The sequence below is a fragment of the Cercospora beticola genome, chromosome 10 (genome assembly GCF_033473495.1).
Source record: "Cercospora beticola chromosome 10, complete sequence".
In the NCBI taxonomy this organism is placed as follows: Eukaryota; Fungi; Ascomycota; class Dothideomycetes; order Mycosphaerellales; family Mycosphaerellaceae; genus Cercospora; species Cercospora beticola.
The window spans coordinates 376,324-390,316 of record NC_088944.1 but is presented as its reverse complement, the minus strand read 5'-3'; the positions used below and the strand labels follow the sequence as shown (position 1 = coordinate 390,316).

The following is a 13,993-nucleotide window of genomic DNA, read 5'->3' as shown; positions in this document are numbered from 1 at the left end:
AAATTGCGCCGCCCTGCGATCGCGTTCCCCCCGATTCCGATCGGCACTCTCGTTCCAATCGCGCTACCGCCTCTGTCCTTGATCTCCATCTCGAAGGCGTGGTCTAACGAGTTTGCTGTACGCTCAGTACAAGATCCGATACCCTCGCGACGCGGACCTACATATTTCTGCCCCTTCGCGTCGCCCAAGAAGATGCATTGGGCACTTGAGCTTGTGACGAAGTCTCCCCTGCCCACTCCGCTCGTATCGCCGATTGTAGCAGTTAAGAAGACTTGCAGACCGAAAGTCGATGACTGAAGCATTAGCTCCGAGGATGACACGGCCTCCCGGACGAGCTGGATGGCGAGCTCTGCGGCGGAGAGTTGGTGTCATTGTGCCCTGGTCGGCAGAAAAAGTTCAGCCGATGACTGGAGCGGCAAACCCAATAGCAATGCCAGTGCTGTGGCGGACACCCCCGCCTGAAGACGGAGGCGTGGTGAGGCCAATGGCAGTCATTGGAGATGGGATAGCGTGAGGAAGAGCGACGGCGCCGAAAAATCCAGAGCTCACAGCTGCTTGTCCGACGCCAATTTCTGTGTCGGCAGAGTCCTCGTCCTCGCCCAGGACGGTGGGATACTCATCGCTGCTAATGGAGATTGGCGGAGATCTGCCATGGAGACGAGGGCTGCTGCGCGGAACGCCTTCTCTGCGCCAATCGCTTCACTGGCTCCTCTGTCGCGGCGGTCGCGAGTCAGCTGGCTGTCCGCTTGAAAGAATGGGAGCAGACCAGGCTACACTTACTCTGCCATGTCACGGATGTTCACGATACGCTTGAAATGTGCCGCTGAGGCCATGCTGTGTAGGTAGAATGTCAGTGATCACTGTGCAAAGTCGGCGGCGCCGCGCAGCTTGATACATGCCTTGCTGGTTGTGCTGGTGCGATTTCAGGAATCGACGCGTGGTGAAGGTGGATGAAGTGGTCAAAAGCTCATTGGAGAAAAAAAAAGAGTAGAAGGGCGTGGTGGTGGCAGAGGCAGCAGTTAGTGAATATTGATGTCGATGGTAAGCTGCACAAGCGCTGACGACGAGCAGCCTTGCTGCAAGTTGCAGATACAACGGTTTCTTTGGAAGGCACGATATGTTTCGCGGTTTCCGCTTGGTCAGAAGCGCACATGGAAGGCCGTTGAAAATATGCCCATGCATTGTGACAAGAGGTGTGGCAAATGTCCGTACAATTCTGCATAGTAAATGTCCCAAAAACAGCAGCAAGCAGTGCTGCAACGAATCCACCACTTCCGGCCACGATCAGCACTCATTTGAAGAGTCATCGTCAGACCACTCTGGCACGCCGTCGATACTGGCCCTATGCTCTCCAGCGCTCGTCCAGTTTTCCCAACCTCAATCCGTTTCCGAATCTCCTTCGCCCGACCTTGCCAGTACTGTGTTCGGCGCGCCGAACTCCACGTGCTTTGGTCGGAGGCGATGGACTTCTTGGTGCCGCCAAGGGTGTGGGTGCTTGTGCTTGTTCGAGTCACAGTGCCCATGTGAGGCGAGAGCAAGAGCCCTAGCTCGCAGATCACACTCTCTATGTTGTGTTCGTAGTCAAAGTTCCATCTCCTCTGCGAGACGAGCAGACGCTGCAGCGTCCTGCATTTGTGCTTTTCTTCGCAATGTCCTCGACGGTGGCAGCACTTCTGTCTGCATCGTCTTCGTGACCGTAAGATCCCCATTGTAGTAGGTGCTTCGCGATTCGTCCATGTTTCTTGTCCGAGTCGAGCGAAGGATTGGCGTTCGGGATGTGCGCGGTGCGCTTGGTCTGAGAAAGGACGGAAAATGACATTGCTCCGTGTGCGCTGCGTCCATCGCTTGTGTGTCCCACCAGGCCATCATCGACGCCTCATTCATCTCCCAGTCCATGCTCGTGTTCTCTGACAGTGTCAACGCTTATTCTGGCGACTGTGGTGTCGGCGGAGTAGCGAACTCTAGCTCGGGAGGCGAGGGAGTATTGCGCGATATGCCTTCTCGAATCTTGAGCGGTGCTGCAGTACTGGACCGAATATGGTCAGCGTATTCTTCGAGCTGACGCGCAGGAGCTCACGATCTGCAGCGGGTATGTTGCGTGCGACTTGTGCTCGCCAGTCGTGGTGGTATTATGATGATGAAGTGTTGAACATGCAGCAGTGCGAAAGAGACAGGATCAATTTAGAGGCCATCAAGCGCGCGTTACATGAGCTCGACTGCCTCAGCGCTCAGTGCAGTGCATGAGCGCGAGTGGCTAATACTTCGGCTTTCACATGCGCTTGGCACTCACATCATCTCAATGGTCACGCGCCTAGCTTGCTTCACTTCCACCATCCTCTCGTGATTCTGCCCTTCACCAGTGGCACGCGCGTGTGCACCGGACAGGTTGCACCCCGTCTTCCACATTCAAGCACAGCCGCGACCGTCACCTGCCTGCACCGGTGCATCGGCACCGACCTGTCGAAGACGTGGGTTCCCATCGCTTTCGTATGATCGAGTTGCATGGCTGACAGGCGACACTATTCTCCTTTCCTGCTTGACTGAACTGCCGTCAAGAGCTCACAGACGAGTAAGCCATCAATGGCACCATAATCCCGCACAGGCGCATTAGCTCCGGGCCCATCAACGAACAGCTGCCCGAGCTACGGCTCCTACAACTCGGCAAACTCGACGTGATATTGGACGTCACTTTGCGAAACTAGGACGCGTATAAGTCGGATATTTGGGCGTTCGGCATTCTCATCGCCTTCCTCTAGGTAGGGGAGTGGATTTTCGACGAGATTGAAGACATGAGCAAATCACCTTTGACGAGCGTGGACGACCGAGGATACAATGTCAATGGCGTGAGACTGACCAGCTTTCGTGGCGTCCCCAAAATGCTACAAGACTTGGCGGAAGCGAAGCAGCTCGTGCAGCAAAGGACCAATGAGTTCGCAAACAGCGGAGATCCGGTCAAAGAGCTCATCGCGAGTTGCCTCAACCTCAGACCCCGTGCTCGTCCCAACATGAAGCAAGTTGCGAGCCACCCAGCCTTTCAGAGCATCTGTATTCGACAGTGGACAAAGTTGGATGCACGAGGCCACGATCGAGGATGGAGAGTAGAATATCATCATTTGTCAATAGAGCTGTTGCTCTTTTTGTTTCCTTCTTATGTTCCTCGTCTATGCGGCGATGATTTGCTCTGCTGGTGCTGGGTGCGCACTTGGACATACCCACCAGCAACTAGATGACGAGCGAGGAGTGGCGATGGTGTGTTTCGAGCACCTTGAGTCAGCTGCAAAAGCATGTATTTGACAGAATCATATCAGAAACTTGCTTGCTGTACACAGACATCTATTGAATGCCGTGCTACACGAAGAGTGGTGACATACCGAGCCTTGCGTGTAAGCACGCAAGATGTTCTTCTCGATGTAAGGGTAGTCACAACCGCACGTGTTGTATCGCATCGCTCGCAAAATGCACACCTCCTCTATCAGCCTTTATACACCAGTCACTGTTGTCTGGTAGCCAATCTAGTCTCCTCGCTTTCGTTGTCGTCGCTTTGGTCGAAGTATTCCTCGTCTCCGGACGTGGAACTGTTCTGGTATGGAACGGCTGTGAGGAAGTCATAGCATCAGCATACCGTGCCGAGTTAAAGTGCAGAGTGGTGCCAACTACATGCATTCACTTTGTCCTTCGCGCAATCGTCATCGACAAGCACCACATTCACTGCTGTGTCGCAAGATCATCTGGCTTTGCCAACATCACCGCAACCGCCATCACCCATTATTACCGCCACTGCAATCCTGTTCGTGCATCTTGACCGCAGCTCATGGCGCAACCTGGTGCAACTTCGGGGCGTCAGCCGCAGGGCAGTCGCGCTTCACCAGCAGCAGCCATCTGGACCGCAACCAAGACCCAAGCCTCCTTGCCGAAAGCTCGACAACCGCTTCCGCAGACTCGAGAGCTCCTCAATTCGAACAACAACCACCGATCCTGCGATTCCCTTGCACAGCAGAGCAGTATTGTTGGAGAACACGACGCAAATTTGAAATTTCCAGAGCCCAGCTAGATGGTTGCTAATCGTTACGGACATTTTCACTTTCCTACTGCAGAAATGATGAGTATAGAGCAATTTGACTCGAAGCTCAAGAACACCGAAGTGCTGAGGATCATGAGAGATTGCACAAACAGCCGCCGAACAACAACAGAGCAAGATTATAGGAACCTCCTACAGGACCTTTGCGAGCATTTAACATATTTCGAAGCTGTCCAATTGCTTAATCGCTTCGTCTTCAGTGACACGAAGGAGTTGGAGCTACGCGAAAAGGATGGAGGTTCCTTGGTATCTAACAAGTACTCGAACATGGATCGGCAGACGTGCCAAGCAATACTCGAAAATCAGCCAGCAGTGGCAAAGATTATGAAGTCGTGCGAGAACTGCCGCTTGACCTCTACAAGAAACGGCTACATGAGCGCTCTGTGCGCCTTGAGTATGCATGTTACTATGCAAGAATCTATCGAGATGCTCAACTACTTCGGATCCATCACTCTGCTCAAGGATACCGACTTGGACAAGCTCTTCAGAGCAATGAAGAGCAGAAAAGGCTTTACTGACGCCTTCAACTTCGTGCTTAGCCACGCGACACAGCCGAACCAGAAGACGGTGGTGATTCGCGGGATTCCGGTCATCCTGTTCCATTCATGGTGGCAAACGCTTACACCACCTGACAAGGAGATCGAAGGGGACGATGATGGTGAGGAGGAGCATGAGGAGGACGACATTGGTGATGAAAATTCCAGCAAAGAGAACAGCAGCACACACCTACGCTCACAACATCATGTGGCCCCGGCGACAGTACAACTACGATTTGGGAATTCCAATTTTCGCGTGATGACATTCGGAACGGCCGAGCCACATTCACGCATCACCTCAAGCAAGCTCTTTGTAGGCTGGGATCTCGAGGGGTACTTTTGCCTTGTCGACCCTGCCGCCAGAGGCTGCTATGGCGATCAAAAGCTTGCATTTGCTCGTCTACACGGACCGGACGACGTGGAGGTGATGTTCGGGGACCAACCCAACGATATCACACTTCACTACCCGGAGGAGTAATGCACAATGCATCGACTTTCGAAACTTCTCCGTCGGCCACTACGGCCTACTGGCAGGACGATGAGGAAACCTGCGGTCGAGAGGAAGGCTGTGAGCGGGTTCATTCAGAGCCAACGAGACTTTTGGTAGGGTTTCGTAGACGCAAAGACGCATTCATGTCCTGGCCAAGGTTCCAAGGAAAGCGGTTGGGAAGTGCAGTCTCTACAATTGGTAGGGGCGCGTTGCCTAATTGCGATGAGACGAACGGAAAAGCTCGGCCGCGTGAGGGATATGTTTTATGCCAATCTGTAGGTAGACTGCAATAGTACACTTAGGGTTTGGGCCTAGTCAGGGTGGACGGAGACCGAAAATGCTGATCACGACTTTCGCAGTCCGTGGCACGCTCTCCCACTCTTCCTCTACCATTGCAATACACATGGCACGTATTCCCTACATGCTTCAGTCCCAATTCCAAACCCAAGCCCCAAATCACAACCCCGAAGTTTTCCAGCGTTTGCACAGCTTCTTCCAAACTCACCTGCTCTATGCACAGCCGATTGCCTTTCTTCGACCAGGAACCTCCACACCCCACTGTAGGGCTATCGTCACCTTTGTGGACCAGGTGCTGCCAACAACCGCCGCACTCATTAGCTCTATCTACAAGGAGCAAAAGGACAGAGAAGGCTTCCTCTGTGTTACGTCCTCTGGCGAGAATACGTTCGGTAAGTTCGCACAAGCAGTTGCCGCTTCATCACCTACGATCACGACAAACTTGCTGGGAAGCTGCAATGTTTAGCCACGTCCTCTATGCTCATAACTGGAAGTTTCTCTTTGAGAGCGGACGTTATCGGGAGGCGATTATGCTGGGAATTCAGTGAACTGTTGTAGTTGGACGTGGTGTTTTCGAGCGCGAACGCCGAACGGCGGCAGGAGCCTCTATTGTGGCCTGGCGATGCTGCGCTACTGCGGCGAGTTCTTTGCATCGGGATCTCGCTGATGGTCAAGAAGCAAATGCTCTGTAAGATACACAATATGCGAAACTTGAAACCAGAAACGACTCTTGCTGCCTGCCGTGGATGATGAGATGTGGTTTCTGAGGTCAGAGAGTCTTCTTTCCTTTGCCTATCAGTTTGAAGGGAACAATAACGAGGAAGGCATCGGTCTCCCAAGACATTTCACGTGGCAGTGTGCTCTGCAGTAGTGTTCTGAGATGCGAGGGTGATCAAATGGTCTTGCATATTCTAGGAAAGTAATTGACCTGCGTCTTATCAGTTATTGCGGCTTTCCTCAATCCTCTCACTCGAACCCAATAGTCACTGCTGGGTTGCCGACGACAACGGCTGAGCAGGCTCCGAACGTGTAGCATCCCAGACGGTACCATCTTCATGATGTATACCATCATTGCTCGTCGCCTTCTTGATCACTGCTTGGCGTCCAAACATTTGGTGATCTGGCTTGCCGTGCCAACCATCTTCATCTAGCGTGAAGACCTATGCATGGCGTGCAAGCCGCGGCCTCCGTACCTCCTCCGGAGGCCTCTGCTCAGCTACCTCTCAGCTCTCGCTAGCCTCAGCCTGCTTGTCTTTGTACGACTTCCTGGCAGCGTCCGAGTCCTTGGAGTGCCTCTTCCGCCGTAAATTTGAATCACCAGTTTCCCTACTCTGATCGGACTTGATGGTGCTCTGCCATTCGAGCTGGTCATGAAAGCTCGTCTTGCATGCCTGAGTTGCTCAAATCACTAGGATCTTCTGGATGTCAGCTTTGCGATGGTGGCGTCTTGTTGTTCAACCCAGCCATCTAGGCGTGCATTGGCTTCCTGCATGATTTTGGCATCTGCTTTAAGTGGCTTTATCTCCACAACGTTGACGATGAAGTGTCGCCTAGGTGACCTCATGATGGCTCTGAGATCCGACGTCCTGTGGTTCGGCCTGGCCATCAGGCTCGGCATTGGAAAGTTCATCCTGGACGTTCTAGATTTCCTCCTGGTCGTCATTGAGAATTTGCTTGGTGATGCTGTCAAGCCATATGCTCTTTGCTTGAGGGTCTGCATGGTGGGCTTGATCGACTTTCTTATTCAGGTCCGCAATGCCTTCGTTCACTGACTCGGCATCTTCGTTGAGAACCAGCTCCCAGGCTCTGATTTTGCTAGACCTTGCCACGAAGGCCCGGATTGGCTCTGTCAGGGTTGTAGTTTCTTTCATATCCGCTGTAATGATATGCTTAGTTGGCTTTTGGCTCATTACACAGCTGGCTATCTTGTTGCGCGGGTGGAAAACTTGGTGGGAAGATCGTCGCCATCGAAGATGAAGCCTTTGGCGATTGAATCTGATGATCTGATGAGTTGGGCTGGCCAGTCGAGGTTGAAGTGGTTCGTTGGGCGGCGGCAGGTCAGATTTCTAACAAATTCTTCGTCATGTACGATGCATCAGTGCGCGCAATGGCCAAGAGGGCCGCTGAGCTGGGCTTGGAAGAGAGATTGCCTGTCAGTGGCGACGCGGAGAGACCACTGGACAGCGGCGGCTTGTGCTAGCATATGAGACGATTGAGTGCTGGAAGTCCTTCCGCAAATGAGCATCTGACGTCTTCAATCCATAAGAAAACATCATCCCCTTCAGATTAGAGCTCAGGCTCCACTATCGATGGACTTAGCCGGTGTGCATGCAGACAGCGCTTGTATTACGCGGCGCGGACATTCTCTTCCTCATGTCTAGCAGCCTATCCTTGGACATCTGGAACACTATAAGAAAAGCATTCCGACACCCTGAGCGAACACCAGAGCGCAAAAGTGCCCACTTGGACCGCCGCGCACTAGCAGCCACTCTTTAATCGACGTCGATTCGCGTGCGGGGATATGGTCGTGGCGGCGAAGACCGGGCTCTGTTGGTCGCTCGCAGCGCTGTCTCGTGGCGGCAATGGTGACGTGGTGTACGACGATGGTGGCGCGGAGAGGTTCGGAGCGGCAAGCAAAGCTGGAACAAAAAAACTCGAATATCTCGTGTCCAGACCCTGCCTCAGGCTCGCACGCGCTTCCAAACCATCCCACCACCATCTTCACTCCACCAACCATGAAGTCGATGAGCCTGCACAGCTTTACACAGAAGAAACGTGTGTGCAGTAACACTCCATGCTTCGACAATGCCTCTTCGCCTCCAACTTCGATCGGTCGCCATAGCACGCATCGACAGTACCACAAAAGGGGCCAATAGTCCCGCCCTCAACTTCCGCCTTCCACCGTGAAGCTTCGCCAGTGGCGCAGTGATGCTCTGCGAGGAAGTGAGCCGAAAAACATATGTGCACGTCTGTCAGAGAGGTTCGGTCAACTATTTCGAAGCCGAATAGACCAGGTGACTGTCGATACCTCTTGGCAAGGCGAAGGAGCATCCCTGTTGATGTCTGTCGCTGTGATCAAGAAATCTGAGTGACATTTCGAGAATTGTGCGAGTCGCAGTGAGAACCGGGACGTGAGCTTGAAGAATTTGTATGTGTACCTGTGTGACGCTCGACCATCCATGATCACGATGTACTTGTCTGCTCCAGAAGCTTCACGGTGTATTTGGTTTAACGTGGCAGCGATTTCGATGGATCGTGACCGGAGAGGTCGGCGTTTAATAAGCGACTAAACCGGCTGACAGCACAGGATGCAGTTGCCGCCGCATGCGAAGCTGACCTCAGTCTGCAATTATGCGCTGGACGCAGCATCCCACTGCCCACCCACATGACTACTACGAGGAGCCTGTTACATACAGGAAGTCACAACAGGAGGCTTGCGAAGTTGCACAGGCCTGCTTGACGTAGTATCGTGGCCAATGCCTTGCGCTTTCATCTGGTTGAGCTGTGGTGATCAATCTTAGTGGGAGAAGAGTGAGCAGAGCAGAGTGCAGACGTTGCGATAAGGTATTTCTAACGGCACTTCCGAAGTTCCGACCGTTCCGCTGGCCAACAGGGTTGACTAGCTTCGTTAGCGCAGAAGCCATCTCGGCTTTACTTCACCTCACCTTGCGCCCTCCCCATTCAATTTATTTTCGATTGAAGACGAGTTCCCCGCTGCTCAATCGTAGCTAGAGGAATGTTGCAACGCCACAGAGCTGCCAGATTTAGAGGCGTAGGCCTGGCGCGCTGTGTCAAATGTTGCACGACAGCAGGTGGTGGGACGCCAAAAAGGAATTTTCTACAGAGCCGCTAGAGACGCGGCAAAGCGAAAAGAGACGACTCGCACAGAAGATCCACTTCAAGGTAACACACAGGCAGATGTGGCCTGAATGACAGACGCAGAACGCGAAACGCGAAATCAAATACGAAGCCTCATGCAAGCACCCAACCGCCCAAACTTAGCCGTACCAAATGTTACCAGCGCACGAATTGTTCCGACCAAGCAGCGACCGAGCGAATATGCAGTCACAAGAGGAGAGTGGGCAAGGAGAGTCCGTACCCTGAGGTCCGTTTCTAAGACAACTGTAGGATCCTTGAACATTCTGCAAGAGAGATGGGAATCACAGCGGGACAGAGGAAATGCACGCCCAAAGCAGCAAGGCGGAGACAAGGGAGAGCGGTAGCAAGTTTAGGCAAAAGGAAAGTAGGAAATTGTTGGGACCGGAGCCGGGAAGATACAAAAGGAGCTCTTTACTACTACTAGCTGTCGGAGATAGACCTTATAGACTCAGATCCTTCTGAAGAAGTCTCAATCTGGCTCGGCCTACTGCAGAACACCTCGTCCTCCGCTCCACAACCACCTTAATGACCTCAATCGTTAAGCAACTCGGACACCAGAACGATCACTTTCCTAAGACGAGCGCCAAAAAGCCTGCAAACGAGATGGACAAGAAGTCGAAGAAGGAGCCGACAACTCAACCACCATACAAGGGCAGAAAAAACAACACCAGTTGCCTCGACTCTGAACCTTGGGCCATGAGCAAGTACGGCGGCCTGGGAGGTAATGCTCAAAACCTGGAACTGCAACAGAAAGACGTATGGGCTGTGGAGGCTATCGTGGATGAGGACCGGCGGAGCTACAAACTACGCTGGGCAGGTGTAAATAACGCCACGGGCGAAAAGTGGCCTGATAGCTGGGAGCCCAAGAAAAATGTGGGAATGGCGGTTATAAGGGAATGGAAGGAGCGCAATGAGGTGGGCGGGGATGGGCAAGCAGAACAAGCGGCAACGGGAGGAGATGACGAAGATTGAGGAATGCTCGTCAGGCCACGCGAAGGTCGGTTCAGGAACGCCTATAGAGAGCTGGTCGACGGGCAAATTTGATTTTGATGTTTAGAATCGAGCTGCATTGAACAAATATCAACTGCTTTGATCTCCCTATCTCCCTCGGTCTCATTTATCTTGCGCACTCTGCATATCAATTGGCACAAAGACACCCGTAACCCCATCACTCGCTTCGTCTCCCCATATCCGAAGGACAATGCTGCTGTTAATAGGAATGCTGTGCCTCTTCATGCCCTCCATTTCTTTAACAACGGGTGCTACAGTTCTGTTGCCAATGTCATACCCCAACGCCGCAACATAGGATCCCGCGACTGTCACTTGAAGGCTTCTCCATTCGCCAGAGTGGATCACATTGAATCGCAACAGATTCGCAACGACCGCATTCCACAATCCACACTTCACCCTGGGCGGTTCGTGCTCTGAAAGATGGCCGAGTGCCTCGGAAGGCCGGTCGGCGTCTTGAATCGCTGCCACTGACAGCCCTTTTTCCTGGATGCGCTCTGCGGACCATCCAGCTGATTGGTGAGCGTTGAGGTCTCGTCCGGAGCCACGGGGACTTGTGAAGCGGCAGTGCCGGATTGTGCAACTTCAAGGCAATAGAAGTGAGATATGTCTCATTCCCACGAAGACGATGAGTAGTCTGTGTGTTGTCGGGCTGACGAGGAAATCGGAAATACGTCGACGCTCGCGTTTGCCTTGCAGCTGTTGCCCATTCGAGGAGCGCGCTCTGCCATAGACGATCGCAGACCTGCTGCTCGCAGCGTACGAGTCGTCTGCGCTTGCGTTGTGGTGATGAGGTGGAGAGCGGCGCGCAAGATGGGCTCGTTCCATTGGCGACGATTCAAACTGCGGCACGTAAGCACCTGAAACTTTAAGCTTGATGATGACAGAAGAAGTTTGACCAATGCTTCACCCGTGTAGACATGATCAACTTCTTTGTCGCCTTCGTAAGAAAGATTTGCAATGTTGTAGGTGCGGAGTTGGTAAGCAGATCCATCGATCTAAATGACAAGGAGTACCGAGTGATGAGATACGTCCAACTTACAGAAACAACTGCCCTTCCGATTACTCGAGCCTATGTGCCGCTTTTTCGCGTACAAGAGTTCGATCTCGGCGGAGTATAGCGGGCTGATGAGACCGTGGTCGCCGGAACAGAGCAATGGGGATATTAGCAGTTGTCTGCTTTCACGATCTTCGCTCCAGCCTTCGATTATCGATGCGGAGAAGATTCGTACGTGCCCTCAAGCTATCCGCGGAAGCTTGCTACGTGACAAGCTGATCCTCGTGGTTGTCCTCTCGGTCGTCATCATGGTCAACATACGCTCCGTCTCCACGAACGCTACCGGCTCCATAATGTAGAGGTCCCCCATCTTGCTCACAGTCATCCCACTCCTGCGAAGCTGGGCTTAGCGTGTTGTGGTTGCCTGACGCCTGGCTTGCACAGGCTCCAGCGTTCCTACGTACCGAGACAGTGCCATCACTGTGATCGGGAGCGGCTCATTGACACCAACTTCCGAGGCGCCGTGTCAAAGACCTCCACCAACGCTTGGCTATTGCAGCTGTCGCCGAACAATGCTCACAGCTTGAGGAGGTCCCAGTGTGTGCAGGCCGGGCCTCAGATCTCCGCATCTTTCCAGCCTTTGTCTCCCGTTGCCTCTCTTCATCCACGGCTCTTCTGGTGTCCCCATCAGCCTGCTGTACATGACCATGCCTTGTCGCGGAATGAGATGTCGTCAGGGAGGTGCGATGCGCGTGCCACATCGATCTGCATTGCTGTAGCGCTTTCTGATACGCCTCGTCGTCACCCTTCCCCATTTGATTTCTTTCGGGCGATAGTTGGGTATGGTGTGCGAAATGGCGTTGCATTGGGTCAGCACTGCTGAAAGTTTGCATTCATTGAGCGCATTCGCTGCTCGTCGCGCCGGGATCGTTTAATCTGCTGGAGCGAAGAAGTCGATCGTTGTCGGCGCGCCATCATGGAGCCGTGCACCCTGGTGGTGTCGAGGACGGAGCGCACCAATCGAGTCGAGAAATCGTGTAAGCTGTCTGCGGACGATGTCAACTTCGGCTTACGGATCATACCATCAACCATCTTCACCCAGCTAAGGAACATACTGGTGAAGCACGACTTGTCTGCTTACCCCAATGCATCGAAGACATGTTGAGAGTCCGGGTTTTGGTCATTGGCGAGCGGTCTGTGTGCGCGGCGCGCCTGGGATCGCATTGTGAAAGTCTCAGTTCTCGGGTTCTCGCACCGTTTGTTGCGCTCGTTTCTGTTCCTGTCAGCGGCGGCTTTTGAAAGCGATTCTCTAGGGTCAGACCAGCGGTCGTGGCAGCCTTGCGATTGCTCGTGCATGCGATTCAGACCACCGCTCAGCGTAAATGCCAAGAATCAGAAGCTCTGAGAAGTAACGAGACTAGTAAATGCCGTGCGATTTGACTGACCAATGTTTGAACACTTAGGCACTGGATTCAGACGTCAACTCTGTCTAGTGCAAGACATGACAATCCACAAAGTCGCACGCACTTATTGTATCATCTGTCGATCATTGCATTCGTGAGCGTATGGCAGCATTGATGCTACAAGCTCTTATGGACATCGCCAGAATGTTCAAGATTGCCGATGAGAACTTCATGGGTCCTGCTTGGCTCTTGCGATTGCTTCATCCAGCTCTCTCCTCGCTCGTTGAAGGAGAGTGTTCATGTGGCCGCCAAATGAGCCCACTCGCACATCCTCTTCCCCAAACAAGCTGTCGAGGCTCTCGGGATCCCAGCAACCTGGCAACGTGCTCCTGCGTTGACTCCTTTCCACAGCTGGGGGAGTGTACAATTCCGAAGCCAAGTCGGTCTCCGAGATGTCTCTCAAGCTCAATCCTTGTTGGTCCCGCTGCAGAACCGCGCTCACATCGAGTCCAGATTCGCTAGAGTTCCCATCCTCGGCAGGTTTTGGGCTGATGCGTCCAACAATCTCCCCACGCCTGTCGTATTCCTCGACGATATCCCCTCCACTGATGCTTCCATTCCCGCTCGTGTCTATGATCTCCTCTTCATTCTCCTCGTCGCAACCTTCACCCCGCTCTCCATTGTCCCCTTCCACGTTGCCTACCAAGTCGCGGCGCTCTCCAAATGTCTCCAAGTATCTTTGTTGAGCGACCTTCCATCCCTGAACAAGTGACTCGGCCGATGAATTGCACAAATCGCAAGTTTTGTTCAGATTGCCCCATCCGTCTCGCAGTACCTTCCCGGTCCAGAATTTGGACTTTGGTTTCGTTACGTGGCACCAGGTGCAAGTACGAGTTCCCGAGGGAATGCGAATCGCAAGGAGTACTATAACGCTGTTCTGCGCGGGTGGTGGGGAAGTCGTAGTCGATGCCATGGTGCGGTAGACAGGCTGTAGTGAATGTATCGTTAGAGCGGCAAGTTTGATCGGAAAAGTGCCAGTAGCCTCGAGTGACTTGATGGCAAAATACTGAGGCAACGAGGTCTTGAAGGCAGCACGTCCAGAGGGTACGGAAGCTCAGAGGGGAATATCATTTGTGTGAGGAAGTTTGCTCATTCGGGCACGAAGAATGGCAACAAAGGAGCGAAAGCGACTGTTCTCTGCAAGCTTTTACTCACGAACATTCTGGTCACCGAAAGTCGTTCTACTGTGTTGAACTTACAAGTCGACTCCATGATATGGGGCATTGTGCGCCGTGCTTGAAGACG

The 13,993-nt window shown here is 53.1% G+C and overlaps 4 protein-coding genes across 4 annotated transcripts; 2 read left to right on the top strand and 2 right to left on the bottom strand.

Moving 5' to 3' along the window:
- Positions 1-396: 396 nt before the first annotated feature.
- RHO25_013185 (uncharacterized protein) lies at positions 397-833 on the bottom strand (the record flags this gene model as incomplete). The annotated part of the gene is made up of 2 exons (XM_065603674.1): positions 397-622; positions 781-833. The coding sequence occupies 2 exons, from the start codon at positions 831-833 to the stop codon at positions 397-399; spliced, it is 279 nt and encodes a 92-aa protein (XP_065459746.1).
- Positions 834-4,096: 3,263 nt separating this feature from the next.
- On the top strand, positions 4,097-5,092 carry RHO25_013184 (uncharacterized protein; the record flags this gene model as incomplete). Its single annotated transcript, XM_023605032.1, has 1 exon — positions 4,097-5,092. One exon carries the CDS (start codon positions 4,097-4,099, stop codon positions 5,090-5,092), a length of 996 nt encoding a protein of 331 aa, XP_023448470.1.
- A 4,791-nt stretch (positions 5,093-9,883) lies between these two features.
- RHO25_013183 (uncharacterized protein) lies at positions 9,884-10,252 on the top strand (the record flags this gene model as incomplete). The annotated part of the gene is made up of 1 exon (XM_023605031.2): positions 9,884-10,252. The coding sequence occupies one exon, from the start codon at positions 9,884-9,886 to the stop codon at positions 10,250-10,252; it is 369 nt and encodes a 122-aa protein (XP_023448481.2).
- Positions 10,253-12,917: 2,665 nt separating this feature from the next.
- Positions 12,918-13,661, bottom strand: RHO25_013182 (uncharacterized protein; the record flags this gene model as incomplete). Its single annotated transcript, XM_023605030.1, has 1 exon — positions 12,918-13,661. One exon carries the CDS (start codon positions 13,659-13,661, stop codon positions 12,918-12,920), a length of 744 nt encoding a protein of 247 aa, XP_023448477.1.
- Positions 13,662-13,993: the final 332 nt, after the last annotated feature.